A 27620-nucleotide genomic window follows, 5' to 3' on the forward strand; every position below is an offset into this window, starting at 1 on the left:
CATGGGATTTCTGTTTGCAGAAAAAAAAATTGATAATTGTTTATTGGACTGATCTTACTAAACTATTACAGAACATGTAGAAAACAACGTTATTTAACAGCCACATCACTGTAAACAACTGTCCGTTTAGTTCCTGAAACTGTTTATTTACTGAAATATTCAGTCGTTCCTGATTTTATCAGCTCTGTTAAACACAAGCTTCACTTATCTGGAACAACAGAGTACAAGTCAAGCAGCACAGTGAAGTTTCTACTGAAATACTTTAAGGAAATTCGGGGGGGGGGGGGGGGGGGTAGTAGGTTATGGTGGTGACTGATACCCTGCAAGGAACTGTGTCCTGTCTGGGGTAACCACACTGCACTCAATAAAACTGGATCCACTGGGACCCTGAACAGAATGAAACAATGGTTATTGTCACACACACACACACACACACACACACACACACACACACACACACACACACACACACACACACACACACACACACTGCATGTTTTTGTACTGTGGGGGGAAACCGGAGCACCCGGAGTAAACCCACATAGACACAGGGAGAACATGCAAACTCCACACAGAAAGGACCCGGGCCGCCCCGCCTGGGGATCAAACCCAGGACCTTCTTGCTGTGAGGAGACAGTGCTGCCCACTTAGCCACTGTGCCACCCTCAGTGACAATCAGTGATAAGAAATAATAATAATAATAATAATAATAATAATAATAATAATAATAATAATAATAACATACAAAAAATAAAAGCAATAATAATAATAATAATAATAATAATAATAATAATAACAACATACTAATAATAAAAGTAATAATAATAATAAAAGCAATAATAATAATAAAATAATAATAACATACAAATAATAAAAGCAATAATAATAATAAAAGCAATAATAATAATATAATAATAATAATAAAAACATTAATAATAATAATAATATCATACAAATAATAAAAGCAATAATAATAATAATGATAATAATAATGACAATAATAATAATAATAATAATGACAATATTAATATCATACAAATAATAAAAGCAATAATAATAATAATATAATAATAATAAAATAATAATAACAATATCAAAATAATGAAAGCAGTAATAATAAAAACAACAACAACAATAATAATAATAATAATATTTTTGCTGATGTGTTTTGTATGACTGACTACATACTTTCATAAAAACAAAGAATCTGAATGCTTTTAATGTTACAGTTAGATTATGATGCATTTATTTTAACTGGTATAAACACAATATTCTGTTGATGATTATTCTGATGTCACTTCCTGTATAAAAACTACACTGAAAACATTCCATTACATTTAATCATTATAATCATTAGAACTCATTATTTTCTAAACGAAAACTGCTATTACTAGATCAGTAGAAGTTTGCTCTGTGTTGCTTTGTGGTTTGCTGAAGTGTTTGTTTGATTATTTTTGTTGGTGTCTGAGCCACAGTAACCTACTTCAGCAGAGACTACATTACAAAACGAAGAATTAATAAAAATACAGAGATAAATAATAATAAAACTGAGGAGCGTTGTGAGGAATGAAGCTGCTTACCTGAGGGAGAAGGTTCCGTCTGAAGGTCTGAGGTGGAGAACGTTCTGAATATATCACGGTCACTCATTGTCCTGTAGAAACATGGAAATTCCTCCTGATTCCAGCGGCTCTGTTTACGTCTTTTGTAAGTGGCAGGACCAGTTTAACCAGTCCTGATGAGACTCGGGAGCCGTGTGACGTGATACCAGTGATATCAGATGTGTTTATTCATCAGGACATGAACAAGTTCAGTGTCTGGTGATTAGGTTAAAACAAACATACATTCATTACCTGTTTAAAAATAAATATTTCTATTGTGTCTGGTGTTTGAGGGATTAAATCGTGTTCAGGGTGCACAAAACAGCAACCAGGTCACAGTGCACAGTCATGCTGCATAAGTGAAGGACCTTCCCTAAACTCTTGACATAAAAAAGCATGAAATAAATCTTATGTAATAGGTTTATTTAAATAGAATGTCTTTGTTATACCTTAAAACTCAACGTCAGTTGGTTCTGGGAACTGCAGATATTTTAGTCTCGTAAAATAATGAGGTTGTTTTTGACACTTAAACACTGAAAATAACACAAATATAATATAAACACACTTAAATACAATTACAAACAGTTAAACATCAATAAAAATACAATAAAAGCTGCACTTTAGTTTTACTTCTTTATTGGGGCGGCACGGTGGCTAAGTGAGTAGCACTGTCACCTCACCACAAGCAGTCTTGGGTTCAATCCCCAGGTGGGGCAGTCTGGGTCCTGTCTGTGTGTTCCTCCCACAGTCCAAAGACATGCAAGTGAGGTGAATTAGAGATACTAAATTGTCCATAACTGTGTTTGATGTAATCTTGTGTACTGTAATAATAATAATAATAATAATAATAATAATAAAAATAATATAATACCAATAATAATAATAATAAAAATAATAATAATATTAATATAAAAAACAACAATAATAATAATAATATTTAAAAAAAATAATAATAATAACAACAAGAATAATAATAACAACAATAATAATAATATATAAAAACAATAATAATAACAATAATAATAATACCAATAATATTATTAATAATAATACCAATAATAATAATAATAAAAATAACAATAATATTAATATAAAAAATAAAAACAACAATAATAATAATATATAAAAAAACAATAATAATAATAACAACAACAATAATAATATAAAAAAATTAAAGCAACAATACTGATGAATCTTGTGTAATGAGTAACTACCGTTCCTGTCATGAATGTAACCAAAGTGTAAAACATGACGTTATAATTCTAATAAACAAACAAACAAACATCTTTATTGTTTCCTTATGCTTCTTAATCTTGGAATACCATATTCCATTCAGCACCGGTGCATAGTGTAAATAAACTTGAAACCTGCATTACACTCAAAAAAATAAAATCAGGATGGGGGCTTGGGCAGAAGGTTGCTGGTTCAAGCCCCACCACTGCCAGGTTGCCACTGTTGGGCCCTTATCACTCAATTGCTAAAATTATATACTGTAAGAAATACAGTATTGGGGAAAAAAGCGTTCGCTAAATGTCGTAAATGTAAATGTGTTTCTCCCCGTGTTCCTCCCTGTGTTCCCCCCGTGTTCCTTACTGTGTTCCCCCCGTGTTCCCCCTGTGTTCCCCCGTGTTCCCACCGTGTTCCTCCCTGTGTTCCCCCCGTGTTCCCCGGTGTTCCTCCCTGTGTTCCCCCGTGTTCCTCCCTGTGTTCCCCCCCTGTGTTCCCCGGTGTTCCTCCCTGTGTTCCCCCGTGTTCCTTCCTGTGTTCCCCCCGCGTTCCTCCCTGTGTTCTCCCTGTGTTCCACCCTGTGTTCCTCCCCGTGTTCCACCCGTGTTCCTCCCGCGTTCCTTCTGTGTTCCCCCCGCGTTCCTCCCTGTGTTCCCCCGTGTTCCTCCGTGTTCTCCCCGTGTTCCTCCCGCGTTCCTTCTGTGTTCCCCCCGCGTTCCTCCCTGTGTTCCCCCCGCGTTCCTCCCTGTGTTCCCCACGTGTTACCCCCCGTGTTTCTCCCTGTGTTCTCCCCATGTTCCTCCCTGTGTTCCTCCCCGTGTTCCCCCCGTGTTTCTCCCGCATTCCTTCTGTGTTCCCCCGTGTTCCTCCCTGTGTTCCCCACGTGTTCCCCACCGTGTTCTCCCAGTGTTCCCCGTGTTCCCCTGTGTTCCTCCCTGTGTTCCTCCCTGTGTTCCCCCTGTGTTCCATCAGTGTTCCTATTAATTCCACTTTTTAATCCGTGTGGAACTGAGGACACTGATGGTTGCAGGTTTGCAGGTTCTCGCTCGATGCGACAGTCCGTGCTCACCGTCGTCTGCTTACTAGTCCAGTTCCTTAACCACTAGTTTACAACTGTCCTATAAGAATCACAGTAGCACGATGGTTTCTCATGCAGTGCCATCTGAGATCTCAAAGGTTACTCATGAATCGAGCTTTTCTTCATGTCTTTATAGAGCTTGTGCTTTGTGCAGAGGACCTTCCCTAAACTGTTGCTGCAAAATTGGAAGCACATAGTTTTCTTTTTATCTATAATTAATTACACCCCAACACTTTTGTCCATATAGTGTATAAATATGCTACAAGGCTGAAAGTATTTGGACATGCCTCATAGTTATTGAGTTCAGGTGCCACACCCACTGTTAACAGATCTAAAATAAATCAGAAGGTCGCTGGTTCAAGCTCCACTACTGCCAGGTTGCTGCTGTTGGGCCCTTGAGCAAGGCTCTTAACCCTCAGTTGCTCAGACTGTATCAGAGACGGGGACTCGAGTCCGAGTCGCACGTAAGTCTCACACACAGCGACTTCAGACTCGACTCGACTCGTTTTAAACAACTCATGACTCACAAAAAATGACTCGTGTACAACAAAAGTCAGCAGCATGTGTTTTATATGTACAGTGTATCACAAAAGTGAGTACACCCCTCACATTTCTGCAAATATTTCATTATATCTTTTCATGGGACAACACTATAGACATGAAACTTGGATATAACTTAGAGTAGTCAGTGTACAGCTTGTATAGCAGTGTAGATTTACTGTCTTCTGAAAATAACTCAACACACAGCCATTAATGTCTAAATAGCTGGCAACATAAGTGAGTACACCCCACAGTGAACATGTCCAAATTGTGCCCAAATGTGTCGTTGTCCCTCCCTGGTGTCATGTGTCAAGGTCCCAGGTGTAAATGGGGAGCAGGGCTGTTAAATTTGGTGTTTTGGGTACAATTCTCTCATACTGGCCACTGGATATTCAACATGGCACCTCATGGCAAAGAACTCTCTGAGGATGTGAGAAATAGAATTGTTGCTCTCCACAAAGATGGCCTGGGCTATAAGAAGATTGCTAACACCCTGAAACTGAGCTGCAGCATGGTGGCCAAGGTCATACAGCGGTTTTCCAGGACAGGTTCCACTCGGAACAGGCTTCGCCAGGGTCGACCAAAGAAGTTGAGTCCACGTGTTCGGCGTCATATCCAGAGGTTGGCTTTAAAAAATAGACACATGAGTGCTGTCAGCATTGCTGCAGAGGTTGAAGACGTGGGAGGTCAGCCTGTCAGTGCTCAGACCATACGCCGCACACTGCATCAACTCGGTCTGCATGGTCGTCATCCCAGAAGGAAGCTGACGCACAAGAAAGCCCGCAAACAGTTTGCTGAAGACAAGCAGTCCAAGAACATGGATTACTGGAATGCCCTGTGGTCTGACGAGACCAAGATAAACTTGTTTGGCTCAGATGGTGTCCAGCATGTGTGGCGGCGCCCTGGTGAGAAGTACCAAGACAACTGTATCTTGCCTACAGTCAAGCATGGTGGTGGTAGCATCATGGTCTTGGGCTGCATGAGTGTTGCTGGCACTGGGGAGCTGCAGTTCATTGAGGGAAACATGAATTCCAACATGTACTGTGACATTCTGAAACAGAGCATGATCCCCTCCCTTCAAAAACTGGGCCTCATGGCAGTTTTCCAACAGGATAACGACCCCAAACACAACCTCCAAGATGACAACTGCCTTGCTGAGGAAGCTGAAGGTAAAGGTGATGGACTAAACCCTATTGAGCACCTTTGGCGCATCCTCAAGTGGAAGGAGGAGGAGTTCAAGGTGTCTAACATCCACCAGCTCCGTGATGTCATCATGGAGGAGTGGAAGAGGATTCCAGTAGCAACCTGTGCAGCTCTGGTGAATTCCATGCCCAGGAGGGTTAAGGCAGTGCTGGATAATAATGGTGGTCACACAAAATATTGACACTGGGCACAATTTGGACATGTTCACTGTGGGGTGTACTCACTTATGTTGCCAGCTATTTAGACATTAATGGCTGTGTGTTGAGTTATTTTCAGAAGACAGTAAATCTACACTGCTATACAAGCTGTACACTGACTACTCTAAGTTATATCCAAGTTTCATGTCTATAGTGTTGTCCCATGAAAAGATATAATGAAATATTTGCAGAAATGTGAGGGGTGTACTCACTTTTGTGATACACTGTATATATAATTATTATTATTATAATTAATTTTCTGCTCTCTAATAGTAATAATAATAATAATAATAATAATAATAATAATAATAATAATAATAATAATAACCCACAACACACACAATGTGTAAATGTTCCAGCAGCTTCCGGTGTAGTGATGAAGCGTCGCTCCCTACTCCCTACACAGTCTGAAGTTCACTTCATTTGAACATTCTCGTTACCTCTGGATCAGAATCTCACTTAAAATGGTGGAGTACCCTACGTAGTGCACTTCACTGGAACAACCGGGGTGAATGGAACGCTCCTACAGAATCGGTGCTGATGGTTGAAAGACGCTTTCTGAACCAATCAGAGCTTCTGATTGTAATTGTTAGTAAGAAATGCTGTTATTTGCATTTATTCAGTTTGCGTCACACAGATGACGTGGTAATGAAACGCTCGATCGGCTTTCTAACCACTTCCTGTTTTACTTCACCACCGGGAAAAGTTTGGAGGTTTTTAATTATAAGCACATTTACAAAATAACGGATTCTGTTCCTAATGGGACGCACGCTTATAAATGTAATAGCATCTGGAAGAACAGAAGCTAAGGTAAGCAGCAGTTATGATTGTTTTTGCTGTGTTTGGGATTTTGGCCGCCGTGCCGTGATTTATCGAGCGCTTTTGTTCTGTAATGAAAACAAAACGTATCAGTTGAAGCTTTTAACTGGAACCTTCTTGTTACAGAAATTACATTCAATTACACAATGAGGAGGAAAGTAAAGACACGAAGTAAAACGGCTAAATACACTCGCTAATCTGTTGTTGTTTTTATCTGAATTTACAGATTATTTCTTTATTTCTACACTACATTTATAATATATGTTTTGTGTAGATTATATTGACTCCTGACTCGTATTTGGTGACTTGTGACATCTGCTAAATGCTGAAAATGTAAATACACTGTGTTCCAAATTATTATGCAAAAAGTGTTTAGGAGTGATAAGGTAAGAATTGTTTTGTTTGTCAGTTAAACTCATTGATGGTGATGTGTGTCAGGGCTCTTTATATCACTGAAAGCAATTGCAGACACCTGTGCTAATTAGTTTGGCAGGTGTGTCCAATTAAAGGCAAGACTACTTAAGAAGGCTGTCCCACATTATTAAGCAGCCTACATTTTCAGCCAAAATGGGAAAGAAAAAGGATGTGTCGGCTGCTGAGAAGCAACAAATTGTGGAGTGTTTAGGTCAAGGCATGACTACAATCAACATTGCCAAGACACTTCATCGTGATCATCGCACAATCAAGAAGTATGTAGCTGATTCAGAGCACACACGTGTGCGTGCTGATAAGGGAAAATTGAGGACTCTTTCCAACAGCCAATTACGTCAGGTTAAAAGAGCAGCTGCAAAAATGCCTTGTCATAGCAGCAGACAAGTTTTTGAAGCTGCTGGTGCCTCCAACGTCCCCCGAACAACAAGATGCAGGGTCCTTCAGAGGTTTGCAGCTGTGCGTAAGCCATCCTGTCGACCTCCTCTATCCACTGCACACAAGCAGAAACGGCTCCAGTGGGCCAAACAATACATGAAGACTGACTTCAAAACTGTCTTGTTCACCGATGAGTGCCGTGCAACACTCGATGGTCCAGATGGATGGAGTGGAGGATGGCTGGTTGATGGACACCCCATGCAAACAAGGCTACGGAGGAGGTGGAGTAATGTTTTGGGCTGGAATCATGGGGAGAGAGATTGTCGGCCCCTTTAGGATCCCTGAAGGGGTAAAGATGACCTCCATAATGTATGTGGAGTTTCTCAAACAGCACTTCCTGCCATGGTTCAAGAAGAAGAACCGTGCATTCCACAGCAAGATCATTTTCATGCATGATAATGCACCGTCTCATGCTGCAAAGAACACATCTGCATCTCTGGCTGCTATGGGCATAACAGGGGACAAACTTATGGTGTGGCCCCCATGCTCCCCTGACCTCAACCCCATTGAGAACCTCTGGAGCATCATCAAAAGGAGTGTCTATGATGGCGGGAGGCAGTTCACATCTAAGCAACAGCTCTGGGAGGGTATTCTGTCCTCATGTAAAACAATTGAAGCAGATACCATCCAAAACCTGACAAATTCAATGGACGAGAGAGTTCAGAAGCTCCTTTCCAACAAGGGGTCCTATGTGCAAATGTAACATCACCTAGAATAAAGTTTTGACTTGAAAACTGTTTGATTTCAGTTTGTAATAACCTGCTAATGCTTATAATTTCACAAATGACCATTTTTTTGTTCTTTATAAAAATGAAAAGGTTGAAAACTCTGCTGTGCATAATAATTTGGAACATGCATTTTGAGTGCATTTTGAGTGTTTTATTTTTTTTTAAATATACTGTTATCATTGGCAGTTTGTTCAAAAACCTTTCAATTGTACTCTAATAGTTGATGACTGGAAAATTACAATGACTGCAATTCATATAGGTAATTTTGGAAAATCTGAGAAAATATTATTTGCATAATAATTTGGAACACAGTGTATAAATGATATTGGTGTGGAGGAATGCCAAAACACTTGTGTCCACATACTTTTGGCCATGTGCAGCAGTGTATCTACACAGATTTCAGGTTTTGTAAAAGCTATAAGGTGAAAAGCTATGAATACGAGCAGGAACAATTGGACAGTTATAGGTATAGACAGTTAAAACCTGTTGAGCGGGTTGGAACCCTCGCCCAGATTCCTCTCATATCTCTGGAGCTTTAAAGCAGATCAGAGGAACGCTTTCGTTTTCTTTACGGTGTGATGCACTGGAGGAACACGGCTCAGGTCCTGCACCATCAACGTTCCCTCAGATCTTCATCAACATTTAAGGTTCTTCATCACGTCCTTCATCTCTCGGGTAAGAAATTAATTCTGTAGAGTTTAATATAAACATCGTTCAGTAAAATATAAATAAACCAACCATCGACTTCAGTGGTCTGGTGATGCATGTTGCTCAGGTACAGTAGCAGTAAAGTACTGGGGGTCAGCGCTACACGGAGACAGTTGGCTGTGTCTGAGGGGGGAGTGGCTAAACAGATTAGGAAGTTGGGAAGGAGCATTTGTAAGGTCAGTTCTGCTGTGGTGTTGCCTAAATATACACCCATCAGGCATAACATTATGACCACCTTCCTAATATTGCATTGGTCGCCCTGACCCGTCGAGACATGGACTCCACTAGACCCCAGAAGGTGAGCTGTGGTATCTGGTACCGTGATGTCAGCAGCAGAGCCTTTAACTCCTGTAAGTTGTGAGGTGGGGCCTCCATGGATCGGACTCGTTTGTCCAGCACGTCCCACAGATGCTGGATTGGATTGAGATCTGGAGGCCGAGTCAGCACCTCAAACCGGTTGTTGTGCTCCTCAAACCGTTCCTGAAGCATTTTAGCTTTGTGGCAGGGAGCATCATCCTGCTGAAAGAGGCCACAGATATCAGGGAAGCGTCTCCATGAGAGGATGAACATGGTCTGTAACGATGCTCAGGTAGGAGCTACGTGTCAGAGTAACATCCACATGGATGCAGGACCCGAGGTTTCCCAGCAGAATGTCACCCAAAGCTCCGCATTCTTCCCATAGTGCATCCTGGTGCCGTGTGTTCCCCAGGTAAATGATGCACACGCACCCGACCGTTATTCATCAGACCAAACCACTTTCTTCCATTGCTCCGTGGTCCAGTTCCCATGCTCACATGCCCATTGTTGGTGCTTTCGGTGGTGGACAGGGGTCAGCATGGGCACCCTGACTGGTCTGCAGCCCCATACACAACAAACTGTGCTGCTCTGTGTACTCTGACACCTTCTATCAGAACCAGCATGAACTTCTTCAGCAGTTTGAGCTACAGGAGACCGTCTGTTGGATTGGACCACACGAGCATCAATGAGCCTTGGCCGTCCATGACCCTGTCACCGGTTTACCACTGTTCCTTCTTCGGACCACTTCTGATAGATACTGACCACTGCAGACTGGGACACACCCCACAAGACCTGCAGATGCTCTGACCCAGTCGTCTAGCCATCACAATCATTACGTGACAGTGGTTGGCAACTGCACATGTGAGAAGGGGTGTGTGTTAGGTACGGCCCTTTTCGGTCAAGGTCTGGGTCTGCAGCGATAGAGAAGACATAGAACCAGGGTAAATGACCAAATATTGAGGGGGCATTTAAACCCAGCAGCAGTGTAGTGACTGTAAAGCATGGTGGTGGTAGCTCTGAGCTCTGGGACCGTTTTGCTGCTGGAGAATCTGGTGCAACATAACTGAAACCGGTTCTGGAGCGACCTGTACACAGTCTTAACGTCAACCTCATCAGAAAAGGTCAAACAGAAGAAAGAAAACATGAGGAGTGATGAGAGATGTTCTGAGACTACGTGCAGCCTCGCCGGGGGTCTGATCTTCACCTGGTCGTGTTTGTTCTGGTTTATTATCACCTGCTTTGTTCGGTCTGTGGTGTTTGTTTGGTCCATCACTCACATCTGATCACTCAGTGTCATTAGTTCCTGCTTCAGTCTTTGTGAGTTCTGGTTTGTAGGTTCTGGTTCTCACGCCGGTTCTGTTGTGTGCACGTTCTCGTTCTCTGTATCTCTAATTCATTCATGTTTCATCGTGCGCTGGTGTCCACATCCTCCGAGACGTCTGAACAAAAGAAATAACCTAGCAGATCTGAAGCAGCAGCTTGGTTCTGTTCTGTTCGGTTTGGTTTGGTTCTGACCGGTTCTGTTCTGTTCTGTTTGGTTCTCTTCTGTTCGGTTCTGTTCTCTTTGGTTCTGTTAAGTTCGGTTTGGTTCTGTTTGGTTCTGTTCTGTTTGGTTCTGTTCTGTTCGGTTCTGTTTGGTTCTGTTTGGTTCTTTTCTGTTCTGTTTGGTTGTGTTCTGTTCTGTTCTGTTTGGTTGTGTTATGTCCTGTTTGGTTCTGTCCTGTTCTGTTTGGTTCTGTTCTGTTTGGTTCTGTTCTGTTTGGTTCTTTTCTGTTCTGTTTGGTTATGTTCTGTTTGGTTCTTTTCTGTTCTGTTTGGTTATGTTCTGTTCTGTTTGGTTCTTTTCTGTTCTGTTTGGTTCTGTTCTGTTTGGTTCTTTACTGTTCTGTTTGATTGTGTTCTGTTTTGTTGTGTTCTGTTTGGTTCTGTTATGTCCTGTTTGGTTCTGTCCTGTTCTGTTTGGTTCTGTTCTGTTCTGTTCGGTTCTGTTCTGTTCTGTTCTGTTTTGTTCTGTTTTGTTTGGTTCTGTTCTGTTCTGTTCTGTTCTGTTTGGTTATGTTCTGTTTGGTTCTTTTCTGTTCTGTTTGGTTCTGTTCTGTTTGGTTCTGTTCTGTTTGGTTATGTTCTGTTTGGTTCTTTTCTGTTCTGTTTGGTTCTGTTCTTTTCGGTTCTGTTTGGTTCTGTTCTGTAGTAATGATTGTGTCTGAGAGACTGAGAGACGCTTATAGTCCTGATTTAGCTGCATCTGATTTTTACCTTCTTGGAGGCTGAAAGAAGCTTTAAGGGGAAGAAGATTTTCATGTGATGATGATGTGAAAGCACCAGCGCATCAGTGCATCCGTTATGAGGAACCCCCGTCTGGCTGCCACCCTGTATGAATAACACAAATCCTTGTTTATGTAGCCGTCCAGCCCAGCCGGATGGCAGAGCTGAGTTCCAAACCGACGAGTTCGAGATGTTTGCTCTGGTGACCTAGTGTGTTTTACCGCTGCGCCACCCGAGTGACCGTCTCAAAGCAACTTTACAGAATCCAAGACCGACAGATCAAAAACCTCCTGTTGAGCAGCCAGGGGGGACAGTGGCAGGAAAAACTCCCTTAAAAATACAGGAGGAACCTTGAGAGGAACCAGACAAGGAACCGTCCTCCTTGGGTGGCCTGGAGGAGCATTATTTGTCCTGATGAACAATCCTAGCAGAGTTGAAGCTGCAGCTTGTTGAAGGAACCAAACATTATTCATTATTCAAAGAAGATCCGATAGTCAAACTGGGTGGCCTGGTAGGTTGTGGTGTTTCTGAAAAGCAGAAGGGCCTGGGTTCGATTCCCAGGGTCCTTTCTGTGTGGAGTTTGCATGTTCCTTCCCATGTCCACATGGGTTTCCTCCCACAAGTCCAAACACATGCAATCAGGACAGTCGGTGAGTGTATCTGCCCTGTGATGGACTGGCGACCTGTCCGGAGTGTTTCCTACCTTTAGTCCAATGAATCTGACCCATCGTGACCCTGACCAGGATAAAGCCGTGGTGAAACAGACACTAAATGGGCGATATTTGATCTCCACACGTTCCTGTACGTTAATAAACGTGAGGTTTTATCTTCTGTTCCAGGTGCTGCCATGCTTTTTCCAACCTTCATTCTCACCGCCCTCGTTCTCCTCACCTCCAATCACCAAAGAAACGTCCAGGCCTTCAAGATCATTCCTTCAACCACCTCGAGAACCCACCAGGACATCACCAGGGCGGCCATCCTCCAGAAAACAGCCGAGGTCTGCAAGGACCAGCAGGGAGGGAATTCAGCTCAGGTGAAGAAACTAGACAAACTGTTACTGCAAGATCATGAGCTTTCTAAATTAACCATGTAGACGTTGCAGCGATAACAGGCTCCGCTCTTCAGGGAAGAGCCTGTTTGTGAATTTCGGCTCTGATTAAGGATGATAACACATGGCTCACAGTCGACATTCCAGTTCCACCCCAAAGGCGTCCTCTAGGGTTCGGTTGTGGTCAGGGCTCTCTGCTGACCACTGGAGTTCCTTCACACCAAACTGGTTAAACCAGGTCTTGATTTGTGCACAGTGGTAGCCAGTGGTGTATAGTAATGAAGTAATAATACTTGGTTACAGTACTTAAGTAGTTTTTTTGGAGTATCTGTACTTTACTGGAGTATAAAAAATATAGTTAACTTTCACTTTTACTTTACTACATTTCCTAAACAAATTGTGTACTTTTACTCCGATACATTTGCTGTATGTAAATTCGTTACTCGTTACTACAAAATAAAACGACAGGAATTTTTTAGCTGAATGATGTGAGCTGTGTGACAGACTGCAGCAGGTTTGGTGAATCTATGCTTGTAAATGAGATCGGTGGTTAAACACACATTAATGCGCTGGTGTAAACAAACAGAGTGAAGCGCATCGTTCACTCAAAGATTCGGAACTATCGGCATTTCAGAATCTCCCCGTCCAACACACTGATGTAAGTTAAGAATGATTAACAAAGTAAATCCAGAGCATCATTGTTTATTATTATTATTATTATTATTATTAGCATTAACATTGTTCAGATATCTAGCTACCAATTATATTCGAACCACAAATAAAACGTTTCATTAAATGAGTTCGTAATTAATTCAGAGCAGACATGAAGACGTGTCCATTATTTATAAAAACAAATATTTCCTCAGATAACTTCTGAATTACACAGACAGAGGAAAGATTCATGGTGTTGAGGAACATGCAGCACGTCTTTAATCCTTTAATGCTCTCAACAAGAACTCAACTTATTATGGATGATTTTTCAGCTGATGACTTCTAGTTGACACATAAGTTATAAATTCTTAAAGTAAGAATACTAATATTTTTTTAGTTTAATACGTGAATCAGGTAGTAGATACGGCCCAGAAAAGATGATTTAAATACAGATTATTTTACCCAGATATTTTGATTTAAACTAATGGTTGAGCAGATCATTAAAGTGCTAAAAGTGCCACATTTTGTTAAAATTTTGCTTTAAATTAATTCTGCCAGAATTCAGTAGTTTTTGGTTATTGGGATGTATACAGTATCTATGACTTGAATGTACAACCTAAATAAAAAATGTGACAGTATAAAAAATGTAAATAAAATAGATGCAGTGTTTTTTACATTTACATCGACTCTTATTTCATCTTATATGGACCCAAAATATTTCGTGTTTTTTCTGGTCAACTTCATTACAACTCTTAACATACATAAACATGCATTTTAAGCTACAACACATTCTTAAAAAGTTGGAACAGGAACATTTAGGGCGAGTAATAAGGTTAAAAAAAAAACATCTAAATAATGATGTGATTTCAAATAGGTGATGTGAACAGCTGATTATAATCATGAATTGGCACAAATCATGTTTAGATGGAAGGAAGAAAAAGGTGGTTAAGTTGGTTTACAGGCTTAAAAGAACAATCTTTATATTTTTCAAAATGACAGATTCAGTTTATACTAACAGCATTTACTTTTACTTCTACTTTTAATACTTAAGTACATTTAATATCAAATTACTTTTGATACTTAAGTACAGTAAACATCAGATACTTTTAGACTTTTACTCAAGTAATATTGTAAAAGGGGACTTTTACTTCTATCTAAGTAAATTTCTGGTAAGATACTTGTACTTTTACTCAAGTCTGGCCTTCAGGTACTTTATACCCCACTGGTGGTAGCCTAGTAGGTAGAGCTTTAGGCTATCAACTGAAAGGTTGCGAGTTCGAATCACAGCTCTGCCCTACAGGGGCGCTGTACAATATGTAGGAAAAAGAATGTTGTTGTACTGTACACATGTATATGCGTCCACATACTTTTGATCATTTAGAGTAAAGCTGAACCGTGTTGTAGGATTATTAATTATCTGGACGTTTCTTGTTTCTTTTCTCCAGCTGGACGTGCTCTCGGTGGAGTCCGTAGCGGAACTGTGTCTTTCTCCCGCCTCTGCTAGGTCACTGAAATGGTCCATGAGAGTAATCAACAGCAGAAACATCTTGGTGGACATCAGACACGTCCTGGATCCTCAGTATCATGTCGACGGTGAGAGCTTCGTCCAGGCGCGGGGTCTGATCACACGGGGTCTCGCCGCGGTGAAGGCCAGCGTCCATCTGAGGAACTACGACTCGGCTAGACAGCAGCTGGGATCCACGCTGCACACCTTACAGGTAACATCAAGGTCTAACCGGCTCCTGGGTACGTCTGGAGGGAGAGAGGGGAGGGCACTGTGAGGGTCTGCCACCCTGTCCGGGGTATTTAATCTATATTTCCTACCTCTTTAAATGTACATTTACATTTTTGGCATTTGGTGGACGCCATTATCCGAAGCGACTTACAGTACAGTGACAGTATACAGTCTAAGCAATTGAGGGTTAAGGGCCATGCTCAAGGGCCCAACAGTGACAACCTGGCAGAGGTGGGGCTTGAACCGGCAACCTTCTGGTTACTAGTCCAGTACCTAAACCACTAGGCTACTGCTGCCCTAATGTATTTAAATGAGCAGCTGTACAATTAAAAGTAAACAATACTGTATGTAGGGTTTGAATCTCAGAGTTTGAATCTTAGCTCTGCTACCGGTCGACTTGGCGCCCTCTAGCCGACACGATTGGCCACTACTCTGCTGGGTGAGAGAAGACCGGACTAAAAAGTAGGCGGGGCTGTGTAAGGATCCTGGTTAGTAGCCCGAGGTGCCTGTACAGAAGTGGAGGAACGTGGAGACCGACCTCAGGCACCAATCCACTGAAGTACGGGCGAATAAGAACGGGTTGCGTCGGAGGGAGGGCGTGTCAGGAGAATATACCCTCCTCAGTACGCTATCGGGGTCTCCAGCAGAAAAAGAGGAACTGCCTATGACTAAACTGATAGAAATAAAAGAAGGAACAAACCTGCAGTTCCACATTTTTACATCCCAGCACCGACATGCCCGATAAGACTCGTTACACCAGTAATGAAGTCAGTACCTGTCAGTACTGGTACATCGAAACATGATTAAAAACACTCGAGTCATTTAATACCGCACTGATTCACCATGTTATTATTTTAATTACTGTAAAAACAATAGAAATATTTGTACATTATTATTTTTTATTATTATTATTATTATTAACTATTAATATTAATATTGTTATTATTATTTTATTATTATTATTAATTTATTATTTTTATATTATTTATTATTATTATATTATTTATTATTATTATTTTATGTATTTTTATTATTATTATTTATTTTCATTATTCTTATTAATCATTATTAATTATTATCATTAATTATTATTATTAATTGTTCTAATTAATTATTATTATTATTAATTGTTATTATTATTGTTAATTATTATTATTAATTATTATTATTATTATTACTACTACTAAAAGCACCAACAATGGGAACGTGAGCATCAGAACTGGACCACGGAGCAATGGAAAAGATGGCCTGGTGCGTCGCTTACCCGGGGAACACACGGCACCAGGATGCATTATGGGAAGAAGGCGGGTCCTGCCATCCATGTGGATGTTACTCTGACACGTAGCTCCTACCTAAGCATTGTTACAGACCATGTTCATCCTCTCATGGAGATGCTTCCCTGATGGCAGGATGATGCTCCCTGCCACAAAGCTAAAATGCTTCAGGAACGGTTTGAGGAGCACAACAACCAGTTTGAGGTGTCGAGTCGGTTTCCAAATTCCCCAGATCTCAATCCAGTCGAGCATCTGTGGGACTTGCTGGACAAACGAGTTCAATCCATGGAGGCCCCACCTCACAACTTACAGGAGATAAAGGATCTGCTGCTGACGTCTTGGTGCCAGATACCACAGCACAGCTTCAGGGGTCTAGTGGAATCCAGGCCTCGGCGGGTCAAGGCTGTTTTGGGAGCAAAAGGGGGACCAAGACAATATTAGGAAGGTGGTCATAATGTTATGGCTGATCGGTGTACATGTGTGTATTTATCCACGTTTCTTCCACTTCTGTACAGGCGCCACGGGATACTAACCAGGGTCCTTCAGAGTGCCGAAGACCCCGCTCACTTTTTAGTCCTGTCTTTTTCCACCCAGCATACTAGTGGACAATCTTGTCCACTGTAGGCACTGCCAATCTTGTCCACTAGGGGGCGCCCTGCCGACCAGGAACAGAGCTGAGATTTGAACTCTGTGAGTGTGCTAGCAGGATATTCAGCGGTGCCAACTGGGTGCCGGCCATGATTGTTCTTCAGTGGGGCCGTTAGTGGCCATGGGGTGGGTACCATGCACGTCCGGTGCTTCCGACAGGGACGTTCATGCTTATTTCCACATCGAGATGTCAAGTCATGTTTTACATGTGACAGTGCAGTCAGGTGCTAGACTGACCTGCCTGCAGTACAGACGTTATTAAACACAAATAATAAACATAATAAAGTTTGTTACTGTTGCTCAGTGGAACAGTTGCATCAAATAAATTAAGTAACTGGATGAACCGGCGTCTTCAGTCCTCACAGTGTTGTTAAGACTTGCTGAAAGAACAAGTGATGCTCCTGTCCAAACATTTCTGGAACAAACGTGTGTTTATTTGGGAATTTATTTTTAAGCTCCTTTGAAGATGTTTAAGGACACTGTACAACCATAAACATATAGAACAGAGTTGTAGATACACCGATCAGGCATAACATTAAAACCACCTTGTTTCTACACTCACTGTCCATGTTATCAGCTCCACTTACCATATAGAAGCACTAACCCTAGTCCATCTGTTTCTCTGCATGCTTTGTTACCCCCTTTCATGCTGTTCTTCAATGGTCAGGACCCCCACAGGACCCCCACAGAGCAGGTATTATTTAGGTGGTGGATGATTCTCAGCACTGCAGTGACACTGACATGGTGGTGGTGTGTTAGTGTGTGTTGTGCTGGTATGAGTGGATCAGACACAGCAGCGCTGCTGGAGTTTTAAACACCTCACTGTCACTGCTGGACTGAGAATCGTCCACCAACCAAATATATCCAGCCAACAGCGCCCCGTGGGCAGCGTCCTGTGACCACTGATGAAGGTCTAGAAGATGACCGACTCAAACAGCAGCAATAGATGAACGATCGTCTCTGACTTTACATCTACAAGGTGGACCGACTAGGTAGGAGTGTCTAATAGAGTGGACAGCGAGTGGATACGGTGTTTAAAAACTCCAGCAGCGCTGCTGTGTCTGATCCACTCATACCAGCACAACACACACTAACACACCACCACCATGTCAGTGTCACTGCAGTACTGAGAATCATCCACCACCTAAATAATACCTGCTCTGTGGGGGTCCTGTGGGGGTCCTGACCATAACAAAGCATGTAGAGAAACAGATGGACTACAGTCAGTAATTGTAGAACTACAAAGTGCTTCTATATGGTAAGTGGAGCTGATAACATGGACAGTGAGTAGAAACAAGGAGGTGGTTTTAATGTTATGTTAGTGTATATAATATGATGTAGGTGATGTTTGGTTTGAATCTGATGGTTTGAGCTGATGTTACAGATATAGATTTGTAATATATAATAACTGTTTGTGTATATTGTGTATATGTATGATGTTGGTGTTGATGTTGCAGGATTTCTACAGTCACAGTAACTGGATTGAACTGGGTTACAGAACTCCGTACATCAACCTGATCAGATCAGACCTCCCACTGGAGAAGATCGCAGGTCTGATCAATCACCATCATGCTACACAATCACATTTAATCTATAGATTCTATATGGACTAAAGTGTTGGGACACCAATAGTTGCTAACATGTAATAAATCGATAATGTAAAGGAAATTATTTGCTTCCTGTTTCTGCATTCCTGTTTCATAATGACTGTAGATGGGTGAGTGAGTGGATTGAGTTTGGGTGGGTGGGTTTTTTAGGGTGAGTGAGAGGATTGAGTTTGGGTGGGTGGGTTTTTTAGGGTGAGTGAGAGGATTGAGTTTGGGTGGGTGGGTTGGAAGGGTGAGTGAGAGGATTGAGTTTGGGTGGGTGGGTTGGGTTGGATGGATGGATGGATGGATGGGTTAAGTGGGTGGGTTTAATTGGTTGGGTTGAGTGTGTTGGGTGGGTTGAATTAGTTGAATTGAGTGGGTTGGTTTGAGTGGTTGAGTTGATTGGGTGAATGGATTGGGTTAAGTGGGTGGGTGGGTTGAATTAGTTTTGGTTGGTTGTGAGTGGGTGGGTGGGTTGGGTTGGGTTGAGTGTTGCTTGTCCATTTCATATAAACACAGCTGTGTTGAAGATTACTGGCAGTCATGCATGTTAATGAGTGAGTGATTGAATAAATGAAATTGAATGAAAGATTGATCTGTATTTTGATTTGTCTGTAGACAAAGCCACGCCCACATGCAGCAGCTGTAATAATAACTGCAATGGGAACGTCCTGGACTCCATCATCTCAGAGAAGATTCTCACATCTGGATATTTCAGCCTGACTAATGGAATGAAACCAGCAGGTACTGAGATCTCGTCCATCCTGTCACTGATGTCATGGACTGTTCTGGTCTGTGTGGAGGTAACAGAGCTGAACACAAGCTCGGCCACGCCCAACGTTTTTATACAACCTGTCCCACCACCATTAAACTAACCAAACCTGTAAACATCTCACTAATGAAACGATTTGATTTTTCAGACTGACATCTTTACCTGCAGGCTTTTACTCCTGATATTTAATATAGTAGAATGTGATTTGGGACACAGCCAACTTTAACTGCTTACAAAACTTAAGGTCTGGCTTCAGGAAAAAAACGGCTTATCTAAATCAACAAATTATATTATTATTATTATTTTATTATTATTATTATTATTACTATTATTATTATTATTATTATTATTATTATTTTGTTGTTGTTGTTGTTATTATTATTATTATTGTTATTATTATTTTATTGTTATTATTATTATTATTATTATTTTATTGTCATCATTAATGTTGTTATTATACTATATATATAAATAAATATATAAATATATAAATAAATAACTATATAAATAAAGTTGACTTGACTTGACTTGACTATATATACGTGTATATATTGTTAGTACTAATATTAACGATGGCGTGTTGCTGTTTGTTGGTTCTGAATGAATGATGTTAGGGAAGTGCAGTCATGGAGGGACGGCTGATCTCACCAGTTACGTGGAGCCGAGAGGCGGGATTAATAAGGACAGCATCGATTCGTCACATGGTTATTTACACTCTGTAGCTGCAGATGTTTCAATAGAAGCTTCCAAACAGCTCCTGCAGGAGATCAGAGATGAAGCAGGAGACATGGCATTCCTCAGGTACGCTCCTCACACACCACAGGAACACTGATGAAGGGTCAGGATGAGTGAGATGTTCTACAGAGCTGCTGAAATCCAACCTGACGTCCTGATCAAATCTAACACATGACTTACAGCAGTGTTGAGCTCTGACCAAGGTTAGGATCTCACCATGTTCCTCTGTGTCCTGTCTCTGTGTCCTGTAGACTGATGGGTATCTTCCAGACCTCCTCCGCCCTCTGTTTCGTCATCGACACCTCAGTCAGCATGAACAATGACATCACTGAAGTCAAACGTATCACGTCCTCTATCGTTAACAGTATCCGAGGCACTGTGGATGAACCTTCAGCCTACATCCTGGTCCCGTTCAGAGACCCAGGTGAGAGAAGAAACCTGATGATCATGTTGAACAGTGTTTAATGTCACAGTTAAGCGAGCTTCACACCGCCAGTGTTTTAATGGCTCTGGATTTACATTTTCAGCTTTTAGCAGATGCTTTTATCCAAAGTGACTTACAATTATCATTGAATATAATTTGAGCAATTGAGGGTTGAGAGCCTTGTCCAGGGGCCCAACAGTGGCAACTTGGCAGTGGTGGGGCTGGAACCAGCAACCTTCTTATTACAAGTGCAAGTCCAAGTACCTTAACCGCTAAGCTACCACAGAACCTTGGGTGTTTTTTTTATTAAACAGACCAGGAGATCATGATGATGCAAAGCTAAACTGATTTGTTTTAAATGTTACAGATTTTGGACCGGTAATAAAAACAACAGATTCTAAAGAGTTCTTAAAAAAAATCGACGCTCTTTCAACGGGTGATGGAGGAGAGGGTCCTGACACAAGTCTCTCTGCACTCTGGGTACGACCAGTTTATTATTATTATTAATAATAATAATAATAATAATAATAATAATAATAATAATAATAATAATAATAATAAGTAAAAATTAAAGTAAATAATAATAATAGTAAATAATAATAAATAACAATAATAATAATTATATTAATAATTATAATAATAATAGTAAATAGTAGTAAATAATAATAATAATAATGAAAATGATAATAATAATAATAATAATGACAGAACTAATAATAATAATATTAATAATTATAATAATAATGATAATAATATTAATAGTAATTAATAATAAAAATAATAATAATAATAAAACTAATGATGAAAAAAATAATAATAACAACAATATTAATAATAATAATAATAATAGTAAATAATAATACATAATAATAATAATAATAATTTATAACAATAATAATAATAATAGAACTAATAATAATATTAATAATATAATAATGATAATGATAATAATAATAATAATAATATTAATAGTAAATAATAATAAAAATAATAAGAATAATAAGAATAATAAGAATAATAATAATGATAATAATAATAATTAATAATAATAAAAATAATAATAATAAAACTAATGATAAAAAATAATCATAATACAACAATAATAATAATACAAATAATAAGAATAGAAATAACAATTAATAATAATAATAATAATAATGATGATAATAATAATAGAAATAACAATTAATAATAATAATAATAGTAATAATAATGATAATGGTAACAATAGAAATAACAATTATTAATAATAATAGTAATAATAATAATGATGATTATAATGATAATAATAATAGAAATAACAATTAATAATAATAATAATAATAATAATAATAATAATAATAATAATAATAGTAATGATAATGATAATGATGATAATAATAATAGAAATAATAATAATAATAATAGTAATAGTAATGATAATGATAACTGCTGAACATCTCATGGGAAAAGATGATCATCACACCACAGGACAATATTTTCATGATGAACCTTCATGTACTGAGATTATTATTATAAGACTCTTGTTCATTTTTACACCTTATAGTGTGAAATAAAGTCAGTCTGTGTACTTCAGTTTTATTACTGTCCCAACTTTTACAGAACTGGCTTTGAACTCTTCACATTCAGACAAACCCTCACCTACTGATACTCATGTTTACATTAAAGATCTGTAGGTGATCTACAGATGTTCTGACTGGTTCTTCACTGTTGATCCACATCTGTTCACGTTCACGACCATAAACATGTGACCTGTTGTTCTACAGCTGGCTCTGGCAAGTTCTCCCCCAGCGTCTGAGATTTTTCTCTTCACCAACTCAGATGCCAAAGATGTGGAGATGAAGAACACGGTTCTAGCTCTGATCGAGAGCACAACGTCTACAGTGAGTATTCCATCACTGAATCTACCAGAATCAGAAAATAATGGACACAGTGCAGTTGAACACAATGAATTAAACCCAATTACTGTATATTGTTTCCTCATAGCAAGACAGTCTAGCTGTTGTATCATGTTTACACTATATGGTCAAAAGTATACGGACACCCCTTTTAACTATTAATTACATGCTAATTGATTTCATTTTTATTCTGTATCTGATGTACAGGTGAACGTTTTGCTCACCAACCCTCTGACCAACTCGACCAGCAGCATCTCCAACCCTGTCAATCAGCTCTACAAGGATTTAGCATCAGCTTCAGGAGGACGAGCCATCGAGCTTTCCGAAGATCTGCTCTTCAACACAACCAACATCATCACCGAGTCCTTCAGATCTGAGCAGGTAAGGAAACAAAACCTAATGTGGTAAAAGAACCTGGAAAAGTCCCACTCAACAGCTCCGGGATGAACCAGAACACCGACTGATCATCAGCACCCAGGAGTACAATGAACGGGCACAAATTCCCACACACAGATATACCTCAAAGTCTTGTGTGAAGCTTCTCAGAAGAGCGGCTGATGGGGTCACATGAAGGTTTTTATAGCATTTGTTTGAGAACTGGGACGTCCAACAAGCTCGTGGTCAGGCGTCCAAATATTTTTGGTCAGTTCTGTAGATGATATGTTCTCTAGGAGTCATGTGAATCCAAGGTTCATGCATTCTTCTCAGGTAACCATCTTCCAGACCACGAGGAATCCTGGGAAATCAGAGCAGTTCTCCTTCGTGGTGGATCCGTCGGTGAGGAACCTGACCTTCTTCCTGACACAAACAAGGACCGCAAGTTCTCCAGATCTTCAGTTCACCATCACTGCTCCCTCTGGTGGTTATACTGCACACACCCGTCAGCACCACGCTGTAATTGTTGAGGTGTCCACATACTTCTGGATTCTGTGTTGAATGCTCTATTTGTCTCCTTGTTCAGGTGAAGCTCAGTCCAGCAAGGATGTGAACGGCTCTCTCGGTCATGTTCAGAACCTCGGCGGTTCCTGTATCGTCAGAATCAAGTCCAACCAGACAGGAAGCTGGAAGATCTCCATCAGCTCGGATCAGCCCTACACCCTCAGAGTCAATGGTAACACCAAAACCTCAGAGTCACTTCAGTTTAACGTAGGAACCAACCAGGTCTGAAGATCAATCCCTGAACCCTACCAGATACATCAGGCTGTAGAACATCTACAACTATGACCAAAGTTTTAATTATCAGGATGAATAAAATAAACCGTGAGCTGGTGTGGTGTGGTAACAGCACTGCCTGAGTTTCAGAGGTTCGAATCCCAGCTTGGGCTCACAAACAGAGTGCATGATGGTACGTGAACCTAGACATCGTGGCAATGCATCAGTGCATCCTCAGTGCAGCTCCCAAGCCCGGGTAAATAGGAACGTGAAATCTAAAGCAGATGAATGATCTGCTGTGGCGCCCCCTAATGGTAGCAGTGTATGTTAGAATGCTTGCAGAAATCTGTGTCATTTCAGGCTGTTATGAAACAGATGGAGATTATTAACAATCACTGACTGGAGTCTCTTCTTCATCTGTTCAGGACAAAGTTCAACCAACTTCCAGTTTGATTTTGTGGAGGAGACGTACAGCGTGATCAACGGACGAGCACGTGCTGGTAACACACACATACACAGATGTACACAAAAGTATTGGGACACCTGACCATGAGCTTGACTGACGTGCCATTTAAAAAAACAAAAAAACATTATGACCTCACCATGACCTCTTTATTCTAGGTCCCAATCCCAGGATTGAGTTGCTAACTCAAAGGATTGAGGTCCTGACCCCCGGACTAAGTTCTCAACCCCAAGACTGAGTTCCCAATCCCATGACTGAGGTGCTAACCGAAAGGATTAAGGTCCCAAACTCAGGATTGAGGTGATAACCCAGATGATTGAGGTTCTGATCCCAGGATTGAGGTTTTAACCCCAGGATTGAGATGCTAACAGAGAGGATTGAAGTCCAAACCTCAGGATTGTGGTCCTGACCCCATGACTGAGGATTTGACACCAGGACTAAAATGCTAACCGAAAGGATTGAGATCTTGACCCCAAGATTAAAGTCTAGACCCCAGGTTTGAGATCTCAACCCCAGGACTAAGGTCATAACCCTATTGCTGAGTTCCTGACCCCAGAACTGATGTCCTGACCCCAGGATTTACAGGCTAACCCAAGGGATTGAAGTCCCAAAACCAGTATTAAGGTGCTAACCCAGAGGATTGAGAACCCAACTCCAGGATTATGGTCCTGACCCCAGTATTGAGGTCCAGACCCCAGGACTAATGTCCTGACCCCAGAATTGAAGTGCTAACCCAGAGAATTGAAGTCCCAACCCTAGGACTGAGGTCCGACCCCAGGATTGAGGTCCTGACCCCAATATTGAAGTTCTGACCCCAGAATTGAGGTTCCGACACCAGGATTAAGGTGCTAACCCAGATGATTAAGGTCCTGACCCCAGGATTAAGGTGCTAACCAAGATGATTGAGATTCCAACTGCAAGATTATGGCCCTGAGCCCAGCATTGAGGTGCTAACCCAGAGGATTAAGGTCCTGACCCCAGGATTAAGGTGCTAACCAAGATGATTGAGATTCCAACTGCAAGATTATGGCCCTGAGCCCAGCATTGAGGTGCTAACCCAGAGGATTAAGGTCCTGACCCCAGGATTAAGGTGCTAACCAAGATGATTGAGATTCCAACTGCAAGATTATGGCCCTGAGCCCAGCATTGAGGTGCTAACCCAGAGGATTAAGGTTGGAAGTTAGAAGCAGATCATTTCCTTAATCTCATTGATTTATTATGTTAGCAACTGTTGTGAGTTTATAAGGGGCGTCCCAATACTTTTGACCGGATACTGTATTCCAGATCATGAATGAGCCGTAACGTTAAGGTCTTGCTGAAGTCTTCGTATCTCTCTGTGGTTTTAGATAAGAACGTGACCTTGCTGCTCTCTCTGCTCGGCTCGAGCTCTTCAGCTCCTTTTGAAGTTGCTCTGATGGATGCCTCCAGCTCTGGAGTTTATCCAGGAATTCTAGAAACCAGAGGGAACGGAGAGTATCTGGTCACGGTCAGCACCCTGCCACAGGAGGAGTTTTATGTTGGAGTTAAAGGATTGATGAACTCGTCCTCCAGCTCAGTTTTCCAGAGACAATCGTCCACCCGGTACAGAACCTCCAACATCAGCGTCACCGTGAGTTCTGCTACATGAGACGAGCTCTGGAGGGTCGAGAACTTTATTTACCTGTCAGGTCACCGTCACACTGCATTCTGATTGGTTATGGTGGCAGTGGTAGTGGGAACTCTGGTCTGAGTGGTTACAGTTGCAGTGGCAGTGGGAACTCTGGTCTGATTGGTTACAGTTGAACTGGTAGTGGGAACTCTGGTCTGATTGGCTACAGTTGAACTGGTAGTGGGAACTCTGGTCTGATTGGCTACAGTTGAACTGGTAGTGGGAACTCTGGTCTGATTGGCTACAGTTGAACTGGTAGTGGGAACTCTGGTCTGATTGGCTACAGTTGAACTGGTAGTGGGAACTTTTTGTATATGTTGGTCCTGGAGTTTGTAAAGTTGCTTTGAGACAATGTCTATTGTAAAAAGCGCTATATAAATAAAGTTGACTTGACTTGAACTCTAGTCTGATTGGTCACACTTGCAGTGGTAGTGGGAACTCTGGTCTGATTGGTTACAGTTGCAGTGGGAACTCTGGTCTGATTGGTTACAGTTGCAGTGGGAACTCTGGTCTGATTGGTCACACTTGCAGTGGGAACTCTGGTCTGATTGGTCACACTTGCAGTGGTAGTGGGAACTCTGGTCTGATTGGTCACACTTGCAGTGGTAGTGGGAACTCTGGTCTGATTGGTCACACTTGCAGTGGTAGTGGGAACTCTGGTCTGATTGGTCACACTTGCAGTGGTAGTGGGAACTCTGGTCTGATTGGTCACACTTGCAGTGGTAGTGGGAACTCTGGTCTGATTGGCTACAGTTGAACTGGTAGTGGAAACTCTGGTCTGATTGGTCACACTTGCAGTTGTAGTGGGAACTCTGTTCTGATTGGTCACACTTGCAGTGGTAGTGGGAACTCTGGTCTGATTGGTTACAGTTGCACTGGGAACTCTGTTCTGATTGGTCACACTTGCAGTGGTAGTGGGAACTCTGTTCTGATTGGTTACACTTGCAGTGGTAGTGGGAACTCTGGTCTGACTGGTAGTCTCTGATCACACTGGTCACACTTGGTAGACTCACACAGTGGTAGTGGGATCTTATTCACTTCTATGTAGTTATCATATATATGGTAAGTTGTCCATCCTCTCCTCTTGGTTTCCTGTCAGGTTCTCGGTGATGGTACGTGGACTCCAGGAACGCTGTTCAGCTTTCCCTTCTCTGTGGACACAGGAGCCACCGCCGGAACCTTGAAACTCTCGGTCAGGAGCAACCTCCAGTACAACACGAGCTTCTCCAGCTCCCAGAGAGCAGGGGGCGCCGAGGGTACGGTGAACATCAGCGCTCCGGCGGACACTGCCCCCGGGACGGAGGTCATCGTCACTATCGATGCGGCGTCGACAAACAACAGCCAGGGAGATTTTAACTACGCCGTGCTGCGACTCACTGTGTCTGAGGGAGTGGCGCCCCCTGCTGGAGGCTGGATCTGTGTTGTTGTTGCTGCTTTCATCCGTCTGTTCTTCACCGCATAAATAAATGAATCTTATTTTTTATTACTCTTATTTTCTTTCTCTTTCTGTCTGTTCTTTTTACCTTTTTTTGCTTTACAATCACTTAAATGTGATAAATAAAGAGTCGACTTGATTCCACACGTCTTGCATTTCCATGAGTTACACTGATGTTGAGACTGGGAACTCTGGTCAGACTGGTTACGCTGGAATTATGGTTAGTCACTGATTGGTAACACTCTCATCCAGTGAAGTCATAAACTGGACACTAGTGGCCTTGTGGGGTTATATTGGGCTGTCAATCTAAAGACTGAGAGTTTGAATCCCAGCTCTGATAGGCAGCCACTGTTGGGCCCTTGAGCAAGGCCCTTAACCCTCTATACTCCAGGGGCGGCGTACAATGCCGACTCTGCGCTCTGACCCAAGCTTTCAAACAAGCAGGGATATGCGATGAAAGAATTTCATTGTACTGTACAGATAAACCGATTAGGCATAACATTGTGACCACTGAGTATCTCTTCATCACGGCACCTGTTAGTGTGTGTGTGTGTGTGTGTGGGGGGGGGGGGGGGGGGGGGTATATTAGGCAGCAGGTGACATTTTATCCCCAAAGTTGAT

At 41.4% G+C, this 27620-nt stretch overlaps 1 protein-coding gene across 1 annotated transcript; it reads left to right on the top strand.

Annotated features, from left to right (window-relative positions):
* Positions 1-8412: 8412 nt before the first annotated feature.
* Positions 8413-27026, top strand: LOC134310712 (von Willebrand factor A domain-containing protein 7-like; the record flags this gene model as incomplete). The annotated part of the gene is made up of 15 exons (XM_062992341.1): positions 8413-8442; positions 12444-12560; positions 14672-14944; positions 18341-18434; positions 19091-19216; positions 19859-20045; positions 20231-20403; positions 20771-20883; positions 22170-22286; positions 22509-22663; positions 22991-23160; positions 23263-23412; positions 23879-23953; positions 25263-25525; positions 26664-27026. Coding segments are annotated over 15 exons (2406 nt in total), but the record flags the coding sequence as incomplete, so codon positions are not given.
* Positions 27027-27620: the final 594 nt, after the last annotated feature.

The sequence above is a fragment of the Trichomycterus rosablanca genome, chromosome 3 (assembly GCF_030014385.1).
Source record: "Trichomycterus rosablanca isolate fTriRos1 chromosome 3, fTriRos1.hap1, whole genome shotgun sequence".
NCBI lineage: Eukaryota > Metazoa > Chordata > Actinopteri > Siluriformes > Trichomycteridae > Trichomycterus > Trichomycterus rosablanca.